Source organism: Tachysurus fulvidraco, chromosome 2 (genome assembly GCF_022655615.1).
Source record: "Tachysurus fulvidraco isolate hzauxx_2018 chromosome 2, HZAU_PFXX_2.0, whole genome shotgun sequence".
In the NCBI taxonomy this organism is placed as follows: Eukaryota; Metazoa; Chordata; class Actinopteri; order Siluriformes; family Bagridae; genus Tachysurus; species Tachysurus fulvidraco.
This window is the reverse complement of record NC_062519.1, coordinates 21,990,826-22,004,591: the sequence shown is the minus strand read 5'-3', so window position 1 is coordinate 22,004,591 and position 13,766 is coordinate 21,990,826. Positions and strand designations below refer to the sequence as shown.

The window sequence follows — 13,766 nt, the reverse complement described above, 5'->3', positions numbered from 1 at the left end:
GATTCCCTCCATTCATTACAGTCAGTGTGTGCTATCAGAAGCTTGTTTCATTTCATTCGGCCTATAAATAATTTGACTCATTTGATATTTATTACTAAGGAATTCATTATTTAATACTATGACATTCTTTGTTAAGCCATGTGAGAAATGTGTACAGATGACTATGGACTAGACAAAAAGGAAGGAAGGAAGGAAGAAAGAAAGAAAGAAAGAAAGAAAGAAAGAAAGAAAGAAAGAAAGAAAGAAAGAAAGCTGCTTCATAAGCTTTGAAGAATTGAAAGAAAGAAAGATTACAGACAGACAGACAGACAGTGTGTGTGCAGCTGGTAGATTGATAGAGAGATGGATGGACGGAAAGTGGCACTGAGAGAGTCATGATGTGTCTGTTACAGCTACATTGACAGAGTGAGGGAAGAGGAGCATCATGTCTTTTGAATAATAATAATAATAATAATAATAATAATAATAATAATAATAATAATGGAGATCAAATGAGAGTTTGCTTGAATATGTAATAGATTTCTCTAATCCACCCTGAGCTTAGTGTCACCAGAGGATAATGAAAAAACAGCTTCACACCTCAGGGTCTGAGCGAGTAAACTTCATGTGCTCATGAGAGCCACTCAGAGGTGATGTGAAGAACTGAAACAGCACCTACCAGGTCTCAGGTGGGTGGTTGTGCACGACGTGGATGATGCGTCCAGGCAGGTAGAGCGGCGTGGATGCAGAGAGGGCGATGCTCAGGTCACTGGGATGGAGACACAGTCGGGAGGTGGATGGAGTCACGCCCTGGGATGGAGGATCGTCCTCTAAAGGAAGCTCTATCTTAGGAATACACTTAGTGCCTCCGATGATGATCCTCCACTGAAAGAGAGAGAGAGAGAGAGAGAGAGAGAGAGAGAGAGAGAGAGAGCGTCAGTGGGGGAGAAACAGCAGCAGTGTAAGTTGTTCTCCAGTAAGTCATGTGGTTTAGAATGAAGTACTGGAACAGAAAAGTGCTGATTTATTCAGGTGCATGTACTTAGTGTACAATTGTGTGTGTGTGTATGTGTGTGTGTGTGTGTGTGTGTGTGTGTGTGTGTGTGTGTGTGAGATAACCTTTGGCTTATCGCTTTTCTGCAGGACCTCTAGCAGATGACGACGGAAAACCTCAAGCTGTGAGAGGCCGATCCTGAGCAAGCACAAATCACAGATGCTTAGTCGGGCATTCACAAAACACACATACACACAAACACCACACACACACACACACAACAACACACACACACACACATACAACACAGGCATTGTGCAGAACTCACCTGGGCACGAGATCTTTCCCCAGCACCACTGAGGTGACAAACTCTTTGGAGTACTCCATCGCATCCTCACTGCAGCAGAAAAACATTTACAGTTACATTTACGGCATCTAGTAGTCACCTTTATCCAGAGTTACTGCCGTTTTTATTAAAAACTTATATAACTGAGTGGTTGAGGGTTCAGGGGCCCACCAGTGGCATAATGGTGGACCTAGGATTCGAACTCATGACCTTGTGATCAATCTTAACCACTAAACTACCACATCAGAACTTAACCTCGTTATTACAGCAGATAACTGACGCTGATCTACTCGTACCCGTGGAACCATTATATAAAAGTATTTAAGACTAATCTGAAACTTCTTTGCATTATTTTGCTTGACTTTATTGTTAGAAATGTCACTTTATTCTGTATTTGTGTATTTTATCTCTCTCACACTTATGCTTGTGCTCATACTGTATAGTTTCCATCCTCTGAACTCTGTTAAGAACAATCGTACCCACGTGTGAAGTCAATACTGAGTCTTTCTGTCGCTCTCATCAAACACACGTGTGGTTTAATAAATTCCCTGCAGCGAGTGAGGGATATAAATAAGATGCTGTCTGACCTGAGCAGCCCTCCAGGAGGAGAGTAAGCGTAGCAGCGCAGTGTGGGATACTGAGGACGGAGCAGGAAGGACAGGATGGCAGCGGTGCCAGCACCTAGAGAGTGACCCACGATCACCAGGCCGTAGTGCATCGTTCCTTTACTCTGAGGAAGAAACAGAACAATGATGAAGCACAGGTTCATCACCTGGTTCCCTGAGACTACAAAGAGCTGACTACTGAATCATTATGAGAAATAATCCAGATTTTTAAAACGAATATAAAAAAAACAGTCTGATACGGTTGTGAAGGTTACAGATGGTTTACAAAAAAATGTAAAAACAAAAAATACAAAAATTTATTTTATTCAGACATACTAAATCTCTGCCAAACGCTTGAGACAGAATCATCTCCTGCTCCAGTTTCTTCTTAATGTACTCTGCTGAGTAAACCATCCCCTACAGGGAGAGAGAGAGAGAGAGAGAGAGAGAGAGAGAGAGAGAGAGAGCAAGAGAGAGAGAGAGAGAGAGAGGGTGAGAGAGAGAGAGCAAGAGAGAGAGAGAGAGAGCAAGAGAGAGAGAGAGAGAGAGAGAGAGAGAGAGAGAGAGAGAGGGTGAGAGAGAGAGAGAGGTGGGGGAGGGGGGGAGGGGGGAGGGAGAAAGAGAGAAAGAAAGAGCGAGAGGGGAGAGAGAGAGAGAGAGAGGGAGAGAAATAGGGAGAGAATGAGAGAGGTGGGACAGAGAGAGAGAGAGATTAAAATATTTCTTTCATAAGGCTAAAGGTACATCTTTGCCTGTTACAGGTAACCTTGTGTGCCTATTGTGTATTTGTGCATATTTGTGCGCTCGTGTGTGTGTGTAGGCGTGTGTGTGTGTGTGTAGGCGTGTGTACCTTATGCCCAAGCCAGACACCGTGATGTTCCTCCACAGGCAACCGCTCAGAATCTCCAGTCAGATCTGTCAGAGCATCCTGACAGAGAGAAAGGGAAAAAATGCAAGATATAAGTGGGTCATTTATTAAAATGTCTGTTGTGAGTGTGTGAGAGTGTGTTTGTGTGTCAGTGTGAGAGAGAGAGAGAGAGAGAGAGAGAGAGAGAGAGAGAGCTTACTTTAGGTGACAGCGTTCCTCTGATACTGATGACAACTTTCTTCTTGCCGTGATCTACTGCTACATAGAAAGGCGTCTCATAGACCTAAAATAACAATCAGGTTATTACATCAGCTTCACGTGCGTATTTCTGTATAACTAGAGAGAAGCTTGACCTCAACACAACATGAGGAACACAACACACAGGCATGTAAAAAACTAATAGTAACTATCTAACCAACATAAACTAAGTTGCTCTCAGCATCACTGAGTGATCAGTAGGGACGAGGTTCTGAACTGTTATAAAAAACTGGTTTACATGAAAATGAAACGTGTCAAAACAGCATCAGCATGACGTCCAGATATGTGTAGCGGGATGGTGGGAAAGCCCACCTCACCCATCCTGTGGCTGGTGTTCAGCATCTACATGATTCCTCACTGTGCTGTGAAACAGGCTGAGAGTCATGAAGTAACAGCATCATTACTCACTCACACTGATTATATGGGAGGGAGGAAAATTAGAGGGCTACCAAAAAACCTTCTAGGAGATAAAAAATATTTGTCATTTCTCAAGTATTTTAATTCATAAATTCACGTTTGTCAAGTATTTTAATAGAGAGATAAATGCCATGATCGCAGGATTTGTTGGACACAAGCTGTTCCTCTGTACGGCTGTAAGAGTGCGATGTGGGACACGAGCGGGTAGCGTGTGTGCGCTCAGGTGCACTTAGGGTTCTCTCACCGCATCGTGGCAGGACGTGTAGACGATCTGAACCTGTTTAAGGTCTCGATCCAAAAACTGGCGCCGGATCGCGAGGACGTTACAGCCGCAACAGTTGTCCTCCTCTACTGTTACAGACTGAGAGAGACGAGACCTGGAGCCGGACGTACAGCTAACGAGAGAGAGAGACAGGTAGAGAGAGATGGACAGAGAGAGAGAGAGAGAGAGAGAGATGGACAGAGAGAGAGAGAGAGACAGGTAGAGAGAGATGGACAGAGAGAGAGAGAGAGAGAGAGAGACGGACAGAGAGAGAGGGAAAGAGAGAGAGAGGTTTATCAAATCTTTCTACATCAGCAACCATTTTACCCAATTATTCACATAATTACATAAATATTTATTTGCCTGAATTAAATGAAATAAAAATAGAACATTTTAAAACCAACAATTTGTCACCCACAACTTCACACAATGCTTCCACCACAGAAAACCCTTGAATATTATTGGCCAAGTTAAAATAAGCATACTCAATTTTAATCCATGCAGCCACCATCCCTTTAAGCATCTTCTCTGCATCAGCTGAACCAGTCTCTAACATTTTCGCTGAAACCAACAGAAAATTCAATAAACTAATTTCCTCCTTTCATGATATCTATATTTAGGGCCGCTAATGTTGCATTTGTGAGACAAATATACCTTCAAAACAGCTCTCTAAAAAACAAAACAGACCTCTCGGTCTCACACATTGGATAGTAAACCATCTCTTTAGCCACATAAAAAGGACACTCCCTCCCCTCAGGTGGATTCAGGTGTGTCACGTTTCTGTTTGTAGCTTTAGCACCATTGTGAAGTCTCCACTGTAATTCTGCTGTACGTTTCTCATTCGGAGGCTTGTACAGAGACCTCCAGCATCCTCTGAAGTCTGAACCAAACCTGTTCTGTCCACCTCTAAGCCTTTATTCTTCCTAGCACAGCCCGATGAGATACTTTCACACAAGTGATATATAATGCTTTTTTTGTTACATCCTTAAACGTCTCCAACTCTGGAGTTTTCTTGGTCATCTTCCTGTGATTGGAAAACTGGAGCCTCTCTCCTAGCCCTGTAAAGGCAGAATCCCAATGCCTTACTGAGGCTCCAGGTAATGTGTCACACTCCTAACATGGAACAATAGAATTAAGTCAAGTGCCTTAGATTCAGTTCAATTACTTTAGGTTCAGGAGAAATAGCTGCTTGTCATAACCGAACCCTTCTACATGCATTAACAGAGAACACACCACATTGGCCCATCCTTAATCTCCTCATATAACAGTCTCTGTGCTGCCTGTAGTCAGAAAGCATTTATCCAACTTATGTCCACCAGACTTTGTTCCCATTCTTGAACAGATTACAGTACAGTGCAGACCTATAAATATTCTTTGGATTACCTTTATAACATCAACTGGTGGCTCTAACACACATAACGTGTGCCATATCATGGAGGCATTCAGGTTATTTGTGACCAAGACTCTACCCCTGAAGGGTAACTTGGCTGACACCTTTTCCAGCTTGCCCTGAGTTCTTTTGCTTAAACCTTTCTTATTCAAAAACACTCCAAAAACTTTAATTTCTTCTCTGCTCCATTGCAGTCCCACTGGAAGTTTGGGTGGCCTTCCATTATCCCAGGTACCAACAACAAATTCTTTAACTCTTGCAGAGGAAGCTTTTTTATTTTCGGGTAAACTGAAACAGAGCATTTGGATATGCTCCTGCTCCGTAATAAAAGGCCAATACCGTACAGCATGACCCTGTATGTTGGTACAGAAAAGCCTTTCCATTCCTTGTATAATTTACACAACAGAGGCTCTATCACATATGACACATTAACGATGTCTTCATTTTTTTGGCAGGATTGAGAGCAGAGCCTGCTGACAACTATTGGGTAATGTGCCTCTCTCAAAAAAATTCACAAATTACCAAACTACCTAACTCTCTGCCTAGTACACACCAGAATATCTTTCTGTTCTCATATTCCAGTTTGGGAAGTCCATTTAAATTAAAGTTGGTCCATTCTTTAAGGTTCAAAGTGAGTGGGTCCAAACAGTGGGTCCACCATCCTCCTCATTTCCTCAGGATCTGAGGTTATAGTCCCGTTTTCCCGATGGAGGTTTTCTTCAAGACTGAAGAAATACATAGTTGGAGCATCCACTTCTTTCCTTGATGATATTCTGGCTCTAAATAAAGTGCCTTTTACCCTCTCCTCCAATAAGGATTTCAGCTAAAACTTTTTCTCTTTTTATCTCCTTGTTTAAACAGCCATCATTACCATCAATCATAGTTTCCATCTTACTAATCTTTTTTTCCCCCAGTTCTACAATATTTCTTTTTAAAACCACACTAATGTGTAATTCTTTCCACACTTCCCAGTCAAGTTTTCAACGCTTTTCTATCAGTGTTTTATTTGCCAAATTTCCCAAAAGCTACAAAATTGATCACAAAACACTTCATCTTGTAGTAAATGAACATTAAAATGCAAGTAATACATTTTGAAAAAAGATCTGTTACCCTGTGCTCAAATTTGTTCCACCATCTCGTCCAGTCTACTTCATTATTATGATCAAAGTGTGTTTCTTGTAAAAAAAAAAAATGAACGTGTGAGACTGAGCCAACCTTTACGTTCTCCATAATATCGTGTAAAGAGATAGAAAAGAGAGACAGATAGATGAGAGATGATAGCAAAGACACCCAAAGTGATAGAAGGAAAAAGTAAGAGAGAAAGAGAGAGAAAGCAAGAGACAGAGCAAAAGTGGGCTTGTGGAATTTGTGTAATAATTTCTGGTCTTTTGATGGACCACGTGGTTCTTACGTGCAGGAGCTGAGCAGCCTGCAGATGCCACAGGTTGCGTTCCTCAGTAGGTACATGGGCCAGCCGTAGGCCGCCATGGCAAACAGCATGTAATAACACACCTCCTTATACATGGCCATCTCCGTCTGCATGACAGTGATGCATTGAGTAAGAGATTACACACACATACACATGCACACATTTCACAAAAGATTTTCCTACACACACACACATATACACACCGAGTTTTTGAGGTCCAGGTAGCGTGTACCGCGTGTTACTGGAACCCCGGACAGGAAAGCTAAAATATCATTGTTTGGCTAAGGAACACAAACACACACATTAATTAAAACTGATTTTCACTTCTCATGAATTTAGCGTATGAACTTTGTTGACTCTGCTTCATACCTGGTCCAAGATAGCAGATCTCTTGGCTCTCTGTCTCTGTCTGAGCAGCACCAGGCCAGCGATGATGTCACTGGGTACAATGTCCAGATCCCTGAAGAACTCTGCGAAGAGGCTCGCCACCTCCGAGTAGGCGTCCTGAGAAAGCACAACACAGCCTTTTACTTCTGCTTCAATTTACTCATGATCAAACCACACGAGATCAATTATACACACAAGTTCGCTGCACAGAAAGCTTTGGATCACATGATCATCACCACATCTACCCAACACACAACAAACATTTAAGGCAGATATGTGAAGACGTGTGAGACTGTTGGGAAGCATTTAAACGGCCTGAGCTTCTGTTTACACAGTCTCTGTCAAGCTATTTGTGTGTGTGTGTGTTTGTGTGTGTGTGTGTGTGTGTGTGTACTTACAGACTGTGTGTCTTTAGCTCTGGTGCAGCACATAAAGAATCTCAGTCTCCTGCTCCAGCTGCTGGCTTGACCCTCCTCTAATCTATGTCTGAGAAAGACAAAGGACAGGAAAAGGAAAGATTCCAGATGATATAAATGTATCATCCATATACCTGTCAGATCTCTTTAAATGTTTACACTTCAGTTACATTTCTAATCACTGGATTGAATACTAATGCAGTGTTAGCTGCTGGAGTAAAGGAGTGCTCAGTTTGTGTAGCGTCTTTGTATTGTTTATAGAGCACTGCTGTGTGCTATTGTCTGGAGACATGCACTGCCAGGACATGTTGTAAAATCTCATCACAACTCTGTCACACACCTCCAGCTAGTGGATGGTTCTACAGGCGCTGGAGAAAACTCACACCGGGTCACAAGGTCACGACGTGACCACGCCTGCTCCATTAGTTACCTGAGAGTGTGTGATGTGTTTTACAGCATTGTTTTAAATCCAACTTCCACACACTCCTGAGGGAATAGTGACCCATCCCCCACTCCCACACACACTCTGGACTGAGACTCTGATCTGTAGTAAAAGTGCTGCACAGAAACAAACACACTCCTGTACTAATGGCATGACCTTTCTCTGATCAGAGAGCATCACATCTGTCCACCAACGAGTGTATGTGTGTGTGTGTGTGTGGTGTGTGCTGTACCTGAGTGTGTGTGTATGTGTGCGTGTGTGTGTGTGCAGTACCTGAATGTGTATGTGTGTGTGCAGTGCCTGAGTGTGTATGCAGAACCTGAGTGTGTGTGTGTCTGCTGTAACTGAGTGTATGTGGTGTGTGCTGTACCTGATTGTGTATGTGTGTGTGCTGTACCTGAGTGTGTATGTGTGTGTGTGTGTGCAGTACCTGAGTGTGTGTGGAGTGTGGTGTACCTGAGTGTGCGTGGGTGTGTGTAGTGTGTGCTGTACCTGAGTGTGTATGTGTGCTGTACCTGTGTGTGTGTGTGTGTGTGTGTGTGTGTGTGTGTGTGTGTGTGCAGTACCTGAATGTGTATGTGTGTGTGCAGTGCTGAGTGTGTATGCAGAACCTGAGTGTGTGTGTCTGCTGTAACTGAGTGTATGTGGTGTGTGCTGTACCTGATTGTGTATATGTGTGTTATGTACCTGAGTGTGTAGGTGTGTGTATGCAGTACCTGAGTGTGTGTGTGTGTGTGTGTGTGTGTGTGTGTGTGGGTGTGCAGTACCTGAGTGTGTATGTGTGTGTGTTGTACCTGAGTGTGTACAGTATGTGTGCTGTATTTGAGTGTGTGTGTTCTGTACCTAAGTGTGTGTGTGTGTGTGTGTGTGTGTGTGTGTGCAGTACCTGAGTGTGTGTGTATGTGTGCTGTACCTGAGTGTGTGTGTGTGTGTGTGTGTGTGTGTGTGCGTGCAGTACCTGAGTGTGTGTGCGTGTGTGTGTGTGTGCAGTACCTGAATGTGTGTGTATGTGTGCTGTACCTGTGAGTGCGTGTGTGTGTGTGCAGTACCTGAGTGTGTGTGTCTGCTGTAACTGAGTGTATGTGGTGTGTGCTGTACCTGATTGTGTATATGTGTGTTATGTACCTGAGTGTGTAGGTGTGTGTATGCAGTACCTGAGTGTGTGTGTCTGCTGTACCTGAGTGTGTGTGGTGTGTGGTGTACCTGAGTGTGTATGTGTGTGTATGCAGTACCTGAGTGTGTGTGTGTGTGTGTGGGTGTGCAGTACCTGAGTGTGTATGTGTGTGTGTTGTACCTGAGTGTGTACAGTATGTGTGCTGTATTTGAGTGTGTGTGTTCTGTACCTAAGTGTGTGTGTGTGTGTGTGTGTGTGTGTGTGCAGTACCTGAGTGTGTGTGTATGTGTGCTGTACCTGAGTGTGTGTGTGTGTGTGTGTGTGTGTGTGTGTGCGTGCAGTACCTGAGTGTGTGTGCGTGTGTGTGTGTGTGTGCAGTACCTGAATGTGTGTGTATGTGTGCTGTACCTGTGAGTGCGTGTGTGTGTGTGCAGTACCTGAGTGTGTGTGTGCTGTACCTGAGTGAGTGTGTGTGTGTGTGTGTGTGTGTGTGTGTGTGTGTGTGTGTGTGTGTGTGTGTGTGCGCAGTACCCAAGTGTGTGTGTGCAGTACCTGAGTGTATATGTGTGTTGTACCTAAGTGTGTATGTGTGCTGTACCTGAGTGAGTGTGTGTGTGTGTGTGTGTGCTGTACCTGAGTGTGTATGTGTGTGTGCAATACCTGAGTGTGTATGTGCGTTGTACCTAAGTGTGTATGTGTGCTGTACCTGAGTGAGTGTGTGTGTGTGTGTGTGCAGTACCTGAGTGTGTGTGTGCAGTACCTGAGTGTGTATGTGTGTTGTACCTGAGTGTGTATGTGTGTGGTGTACTTGAGTGCGTGTGTGTGTCTGTGGTGTACCTGAGTGTGTGTTTGTGTGTGCATGTGTGCTGTACATGAGTGTATATATATACACTCATGTACAGCATACATATATATATATATATATATATATATATATGTGTGTGTGTGTGTGTGTGTGTGTGTGTGTGTGTGTGTGTGTGTGTGTGTGCTGTACCTGAGTGTGTATGTTGTCAGGTTGCGTTGGCGACGGCGTGTGGCTTTCAGTTTGACAAAAGTTCTTCCCGTGGGGTCAAAGGTGCACATCATAGTGAAACACACACTGAAGATCACTAACCAGTTACACACCACAATACCTGTAACACACACACACACACACACACACAAAACATCTCATCAGAGAGGTGGTAGATTGCCTGATTAAATAATTGATTGATTGACTGATTGATTGATTGATTGATTAGATGGACAGATGGCGAGAAGGAATACAAACAGCTCAGGTTATATCAAGAAAGATAAAGAATAAATGAAAAAAAAATGACAGAAATGAAACAAAGAAAAAAAATGAAATAAACTGCCGAGAAAACAATATGAAAGTGTGTGTGTGTGTGTTTGTGTGTATGTATATATATGTCTGTGTCTGTTTCAGACCGAGTGCGAGGTTTTTGGCCGTGACATCAGAACAGGGTTGGTAGTACTGCACCAGCCAGGCGATCCCAACCACTGCATACACCAACTCTACCAGCAGGATAGCTGAGGGAGATCACACACACACACACACACACACACACACACACACACACACACACACACACACACACACACACACACACACACACACACACACACACACACACACGCCTCAATACTTTGGAAGTGTGTGTTAATAGCGGCTCATCCATATAACCCCACTGCACTGTATATATCCTGTATGTCTGCTGGCCCACTAAAGTTCACCTTCATAAAGTCATTCACAACCTAACGACAACGTCATAGCGTCCAACGATTAAAAATCAATTATTTGACAATTATATGCTGATGTTCTTTCCCTTGTAGACAGTGTGTGTGAGATGTGAAGAGGTGTGTCTCTGCCAGACACACCTCTCTGTCAGATACCAGCATCAGTTACACTCTGTATATTATCCACATAAACACTGTTTACTGTGGAGTTCTTCAGTCTGCTGTAGGAGAACATTGTGTCTTCATTAGAAATAGGTCAGTCAAACACAGCAGAAGGGTTGAAAGTGAGAATTAGTGGTGTGTGTGTGTGTGTGTCTGTGTGTGAGTGCACGTGTGTGTGTGTGCACGTGTGTGTGCGCGTGTGCAAGGGTGTGTGCGCGTGTGCGTGATCCTTCGTACCGAGCCGTATATAGAGCACATACTGCACTGCCTCTCGGGGCTGCGTGTACAGGATGCTGCCTCTCATGCTCAGCCACATGATGGCACTCTCACAGATCAGGCAGCTGATCAGGATGCCCATGTATCCGCGGCCGTGATCCACCAGCGTGACGGAGCAGGACTGATCAGAACCGTACGGTAGACCGAACAGAACCACCGAGAGCACCACCAGCCTAGGAACAGACCAAGAAAACCCCATGACAATTTAAAATAATTAAACTTTAGTTACATGTTCTCTGTGAAAAAAAAAATGCAGTATACCTTTTTATCCTGTACACACACACACACACACACACACACACACACACACACACACACACACACTGACCATATGCAGTGCAGTATGAAGAGGAAGAGTGCAGGCAGCACCAGGTCATCACTGCCAACTGACCAGCGCCGCCGAAACATCACCATGCCTGGCATCACTGCCCTGAAACATACACACACACACACACACACACACACACACACACACACACACACACACACACATTCAAGTTAATGACAGAACAAATAAACATAGTGTGTTTACTCATTGCACATGCAGACAAGTGGATTGACAACCTAGCGCATATCACCCAAACACACACACACACACACACACACAAAAGATCTCATCAGGAATTTACTAAGAAATCACAGGCTTAAGCGTGCACTAATAACTGTTACATCCAGTTTAAACCCACTGTGATGTAATTAATCTTACACACTACTGTATGGAGGTTCCATTCTTCTAGACATGAGAACAGGACCATGGAGTGCCACCACGTCCAGGGTCATCAACATTTATGAGTGTAATGAATTGTGAAGCAATGCACTATTATGAACATTATGTTATTATGCTAACTTTTCTGAAAGGTCATGACCTCTGTCGCTGACATTTCTTTTGAACATTATCTGGATAGATCCTGGATGCCAAGTGCAAGTGCAACAGAACAAAAAAAACACATCAGTTCATGTTCCTAGCAAGAAAAAAAAAACCTAGCTTGTGTCATTGCTGTCTCTCCTGTCAGTCACAGAGACACTGGAATTCGTGCGAATTGTGAGGTCTCGTATGTGGAAAAGGGCAGAGTGAGACCACACCCCATTACCTGATTGGCTGGGCTCTCTGTTGAGTGACAGGTGAGTGCTGAGCAGCAGGAGGGACCATCGATAAACAACAAAAACAACTAGCTAGATTTGTCCAGAAACTAAACAAACAAACTAAACCAAGAATAGTGGAGTGAACCCGATGATGATGAGGATGAGGATGATGACGATGATAAAACGTTATAGCGTATAGCACAATCAATGTAAATATTTAATTTGTGCTATGATGTTGACTTCCGCAGGTTTAGCGTTAGCTAATTCTTTCTCCTCAGCATGCAATGTAGCTAGCTACATTTTTAAATGGTTGTTTGCCGTAGCTTAGCTAAGTTCAGGTGTAAATCGTGTGTAGTTTAATGAGTTTTAACAGTGGCGTTGTTTCCTAATCGCTGGCAGAAGCCATAGTGTGAATGGAGTCCTAGATCTTTGTACCAGACAGGTGCCAAGTGTCCAGTTAAAGCTAGATGTGAGTATTAAAACCTGCACCATGCTGTAGTGATAGTTCTGGGTTTGAGATAAACTGAAATCTAGCTTTAATCTGACTGTTTGTTTTCCTAAACCCCATTCCTGAACTAGCAAACACAATCTCTAGCCAGGAGGCTTTACACTCTGATCTAAATCTCATCATAATGAGCATCAGGATCAGAGACATGACAGCATGCTGTACAGAAACACAACTGTATTAAAAACAGTGCACACACACACACACACACACACACACACAGCACATAAAGAACAACGGTTGATACGACGTCGTGTGAATTTCACATTAATCCTAAACAAGTGTTTCATATTTAACATCCAGAAGAAGAAATGACTAAAACCTTGCGGTGATTAAACGTGTGCATTAAAACGAAGAGAACGAGTGACACGTTACACAGCATTTATCAAGAGCAGTATTCCAGAAAAGAAACCCAAATATTCCAGGATAAAGATTTATAGGAATTACTCTTTCCTTTGAGAGTCTGGAGAATGTTGTGCACTGCTGAAACTCGGTCCTCATTTTATGTTGCAGGACAAAGAAGTCTGCAAGCCAGCAATTTAAACAATGTAAAGGTTTTTAATGAAAAATGTCTGCTAAGAAAAAGCAGTTACACGTCTGTGAGTTTAATAAGCGTACAAATTCACTTCATCTTCAGTAAAGAGCGAAATCCGGAGTTTATCCTGGGATGTTGGAGTGTGTGGCAGAAACACACCACGGATGGACTGCCAGGTCATAGCAGAGCTCCAGACACACACACACACACACACACACACACACACACACACACACACACACACACACACACACACACACACACACACACACACACACACACACACACACACACACACACACACACACACACACACACACGTTCACGCTTGGGGAAATTCACCTGTTGGCAGGTTTTCATGGCAAAAAAAAAGCAGGAAAAATGAATGACAGAATTACGAGTGCGAGTCAATTATCATCTATCACTACATCATTAAGAACGAGTGTACGTATCAGTCATGTGAAATATAACAGAGGAGGAAAAGAATGAAAGGGAAGAGGAGAAGAAGTGGCATTTTACAAAAAGAACGACATCAGCAAACAGTAAACACATGCAGAGCAG

The 13,766-nt window shown here is 43.3% G+C and overlaps 1 protein-coding gene across 3 annotated transcripts in view; it reads right to left on the bottom strand.

Moving 5' to 3' along the window:
* The window catches only part of dagla (diacylglycerol lipase, alpha), a 43,651-nt gene that overhangs the window by 11,662 nt on the left and 18,223 nt on the right, over positions 1-13,766 (bottom strand). For all 3 annotated transcript variants that reach the window (XM_047810550.1, XM_047810549.1, XM_047810548.1), the window contains 16 exons: positions 11,411-11,512; positions 11,044-11,255; positions 10,336-10,437; positions 9,902-10,040; positions 7,334-7,421; positions 6,918-7,052; positions 6,752-6,829; positions 6,531-6,655; positions 3,712-3,862; positions 2,992-3,075; positions 2,775-2,852; positions 2,261-2,341; positions 1,907-2,049; positions 1,302-1,370; positions 1,099-1,171; positions 659-864 (listed from right to left, as the gene is read on the bottom strand). In XM_047810550.1, the coding sequence (XP_047666506.1) occupies positions 659-864; positions 1,099-1,171; positions 1,302-1,370; positions 1,907-2,049; positions 2,261-2,341; positions 2,775-2,852; positions 2,992-3,075; positions 3,712-3,862; positions 6,531-6,655; positions 6,752-6,829; positions 6,918-7,052; positions 7,334-7,421; positions 9,902-10,040; positions 10,336-10,437; positions 11,044-11,255; positions 11,411-11,505 (1,859 nt within the window). In that variant the 5' untranslated portion in view covers positions 11,506-11,512. The remainder of the gene's footprint in view (positions 1-658; positions 865-1,098; positions 1,172-1,301; positions 1,371-1,906; positions 2,050-2,260; positions 2,342-2,774; positions 2,853-2,991; positions 3,076-3,711; positions 3,863-6,530; positions 6,656-6,751; positions 6,830-6,917; positions 7,053-7,333; positions 7,422-9,901; positions 10,041-10,335; positions 10,438-11,043; positions 11,256-11,410; positions 11,513-13,766) is intronic.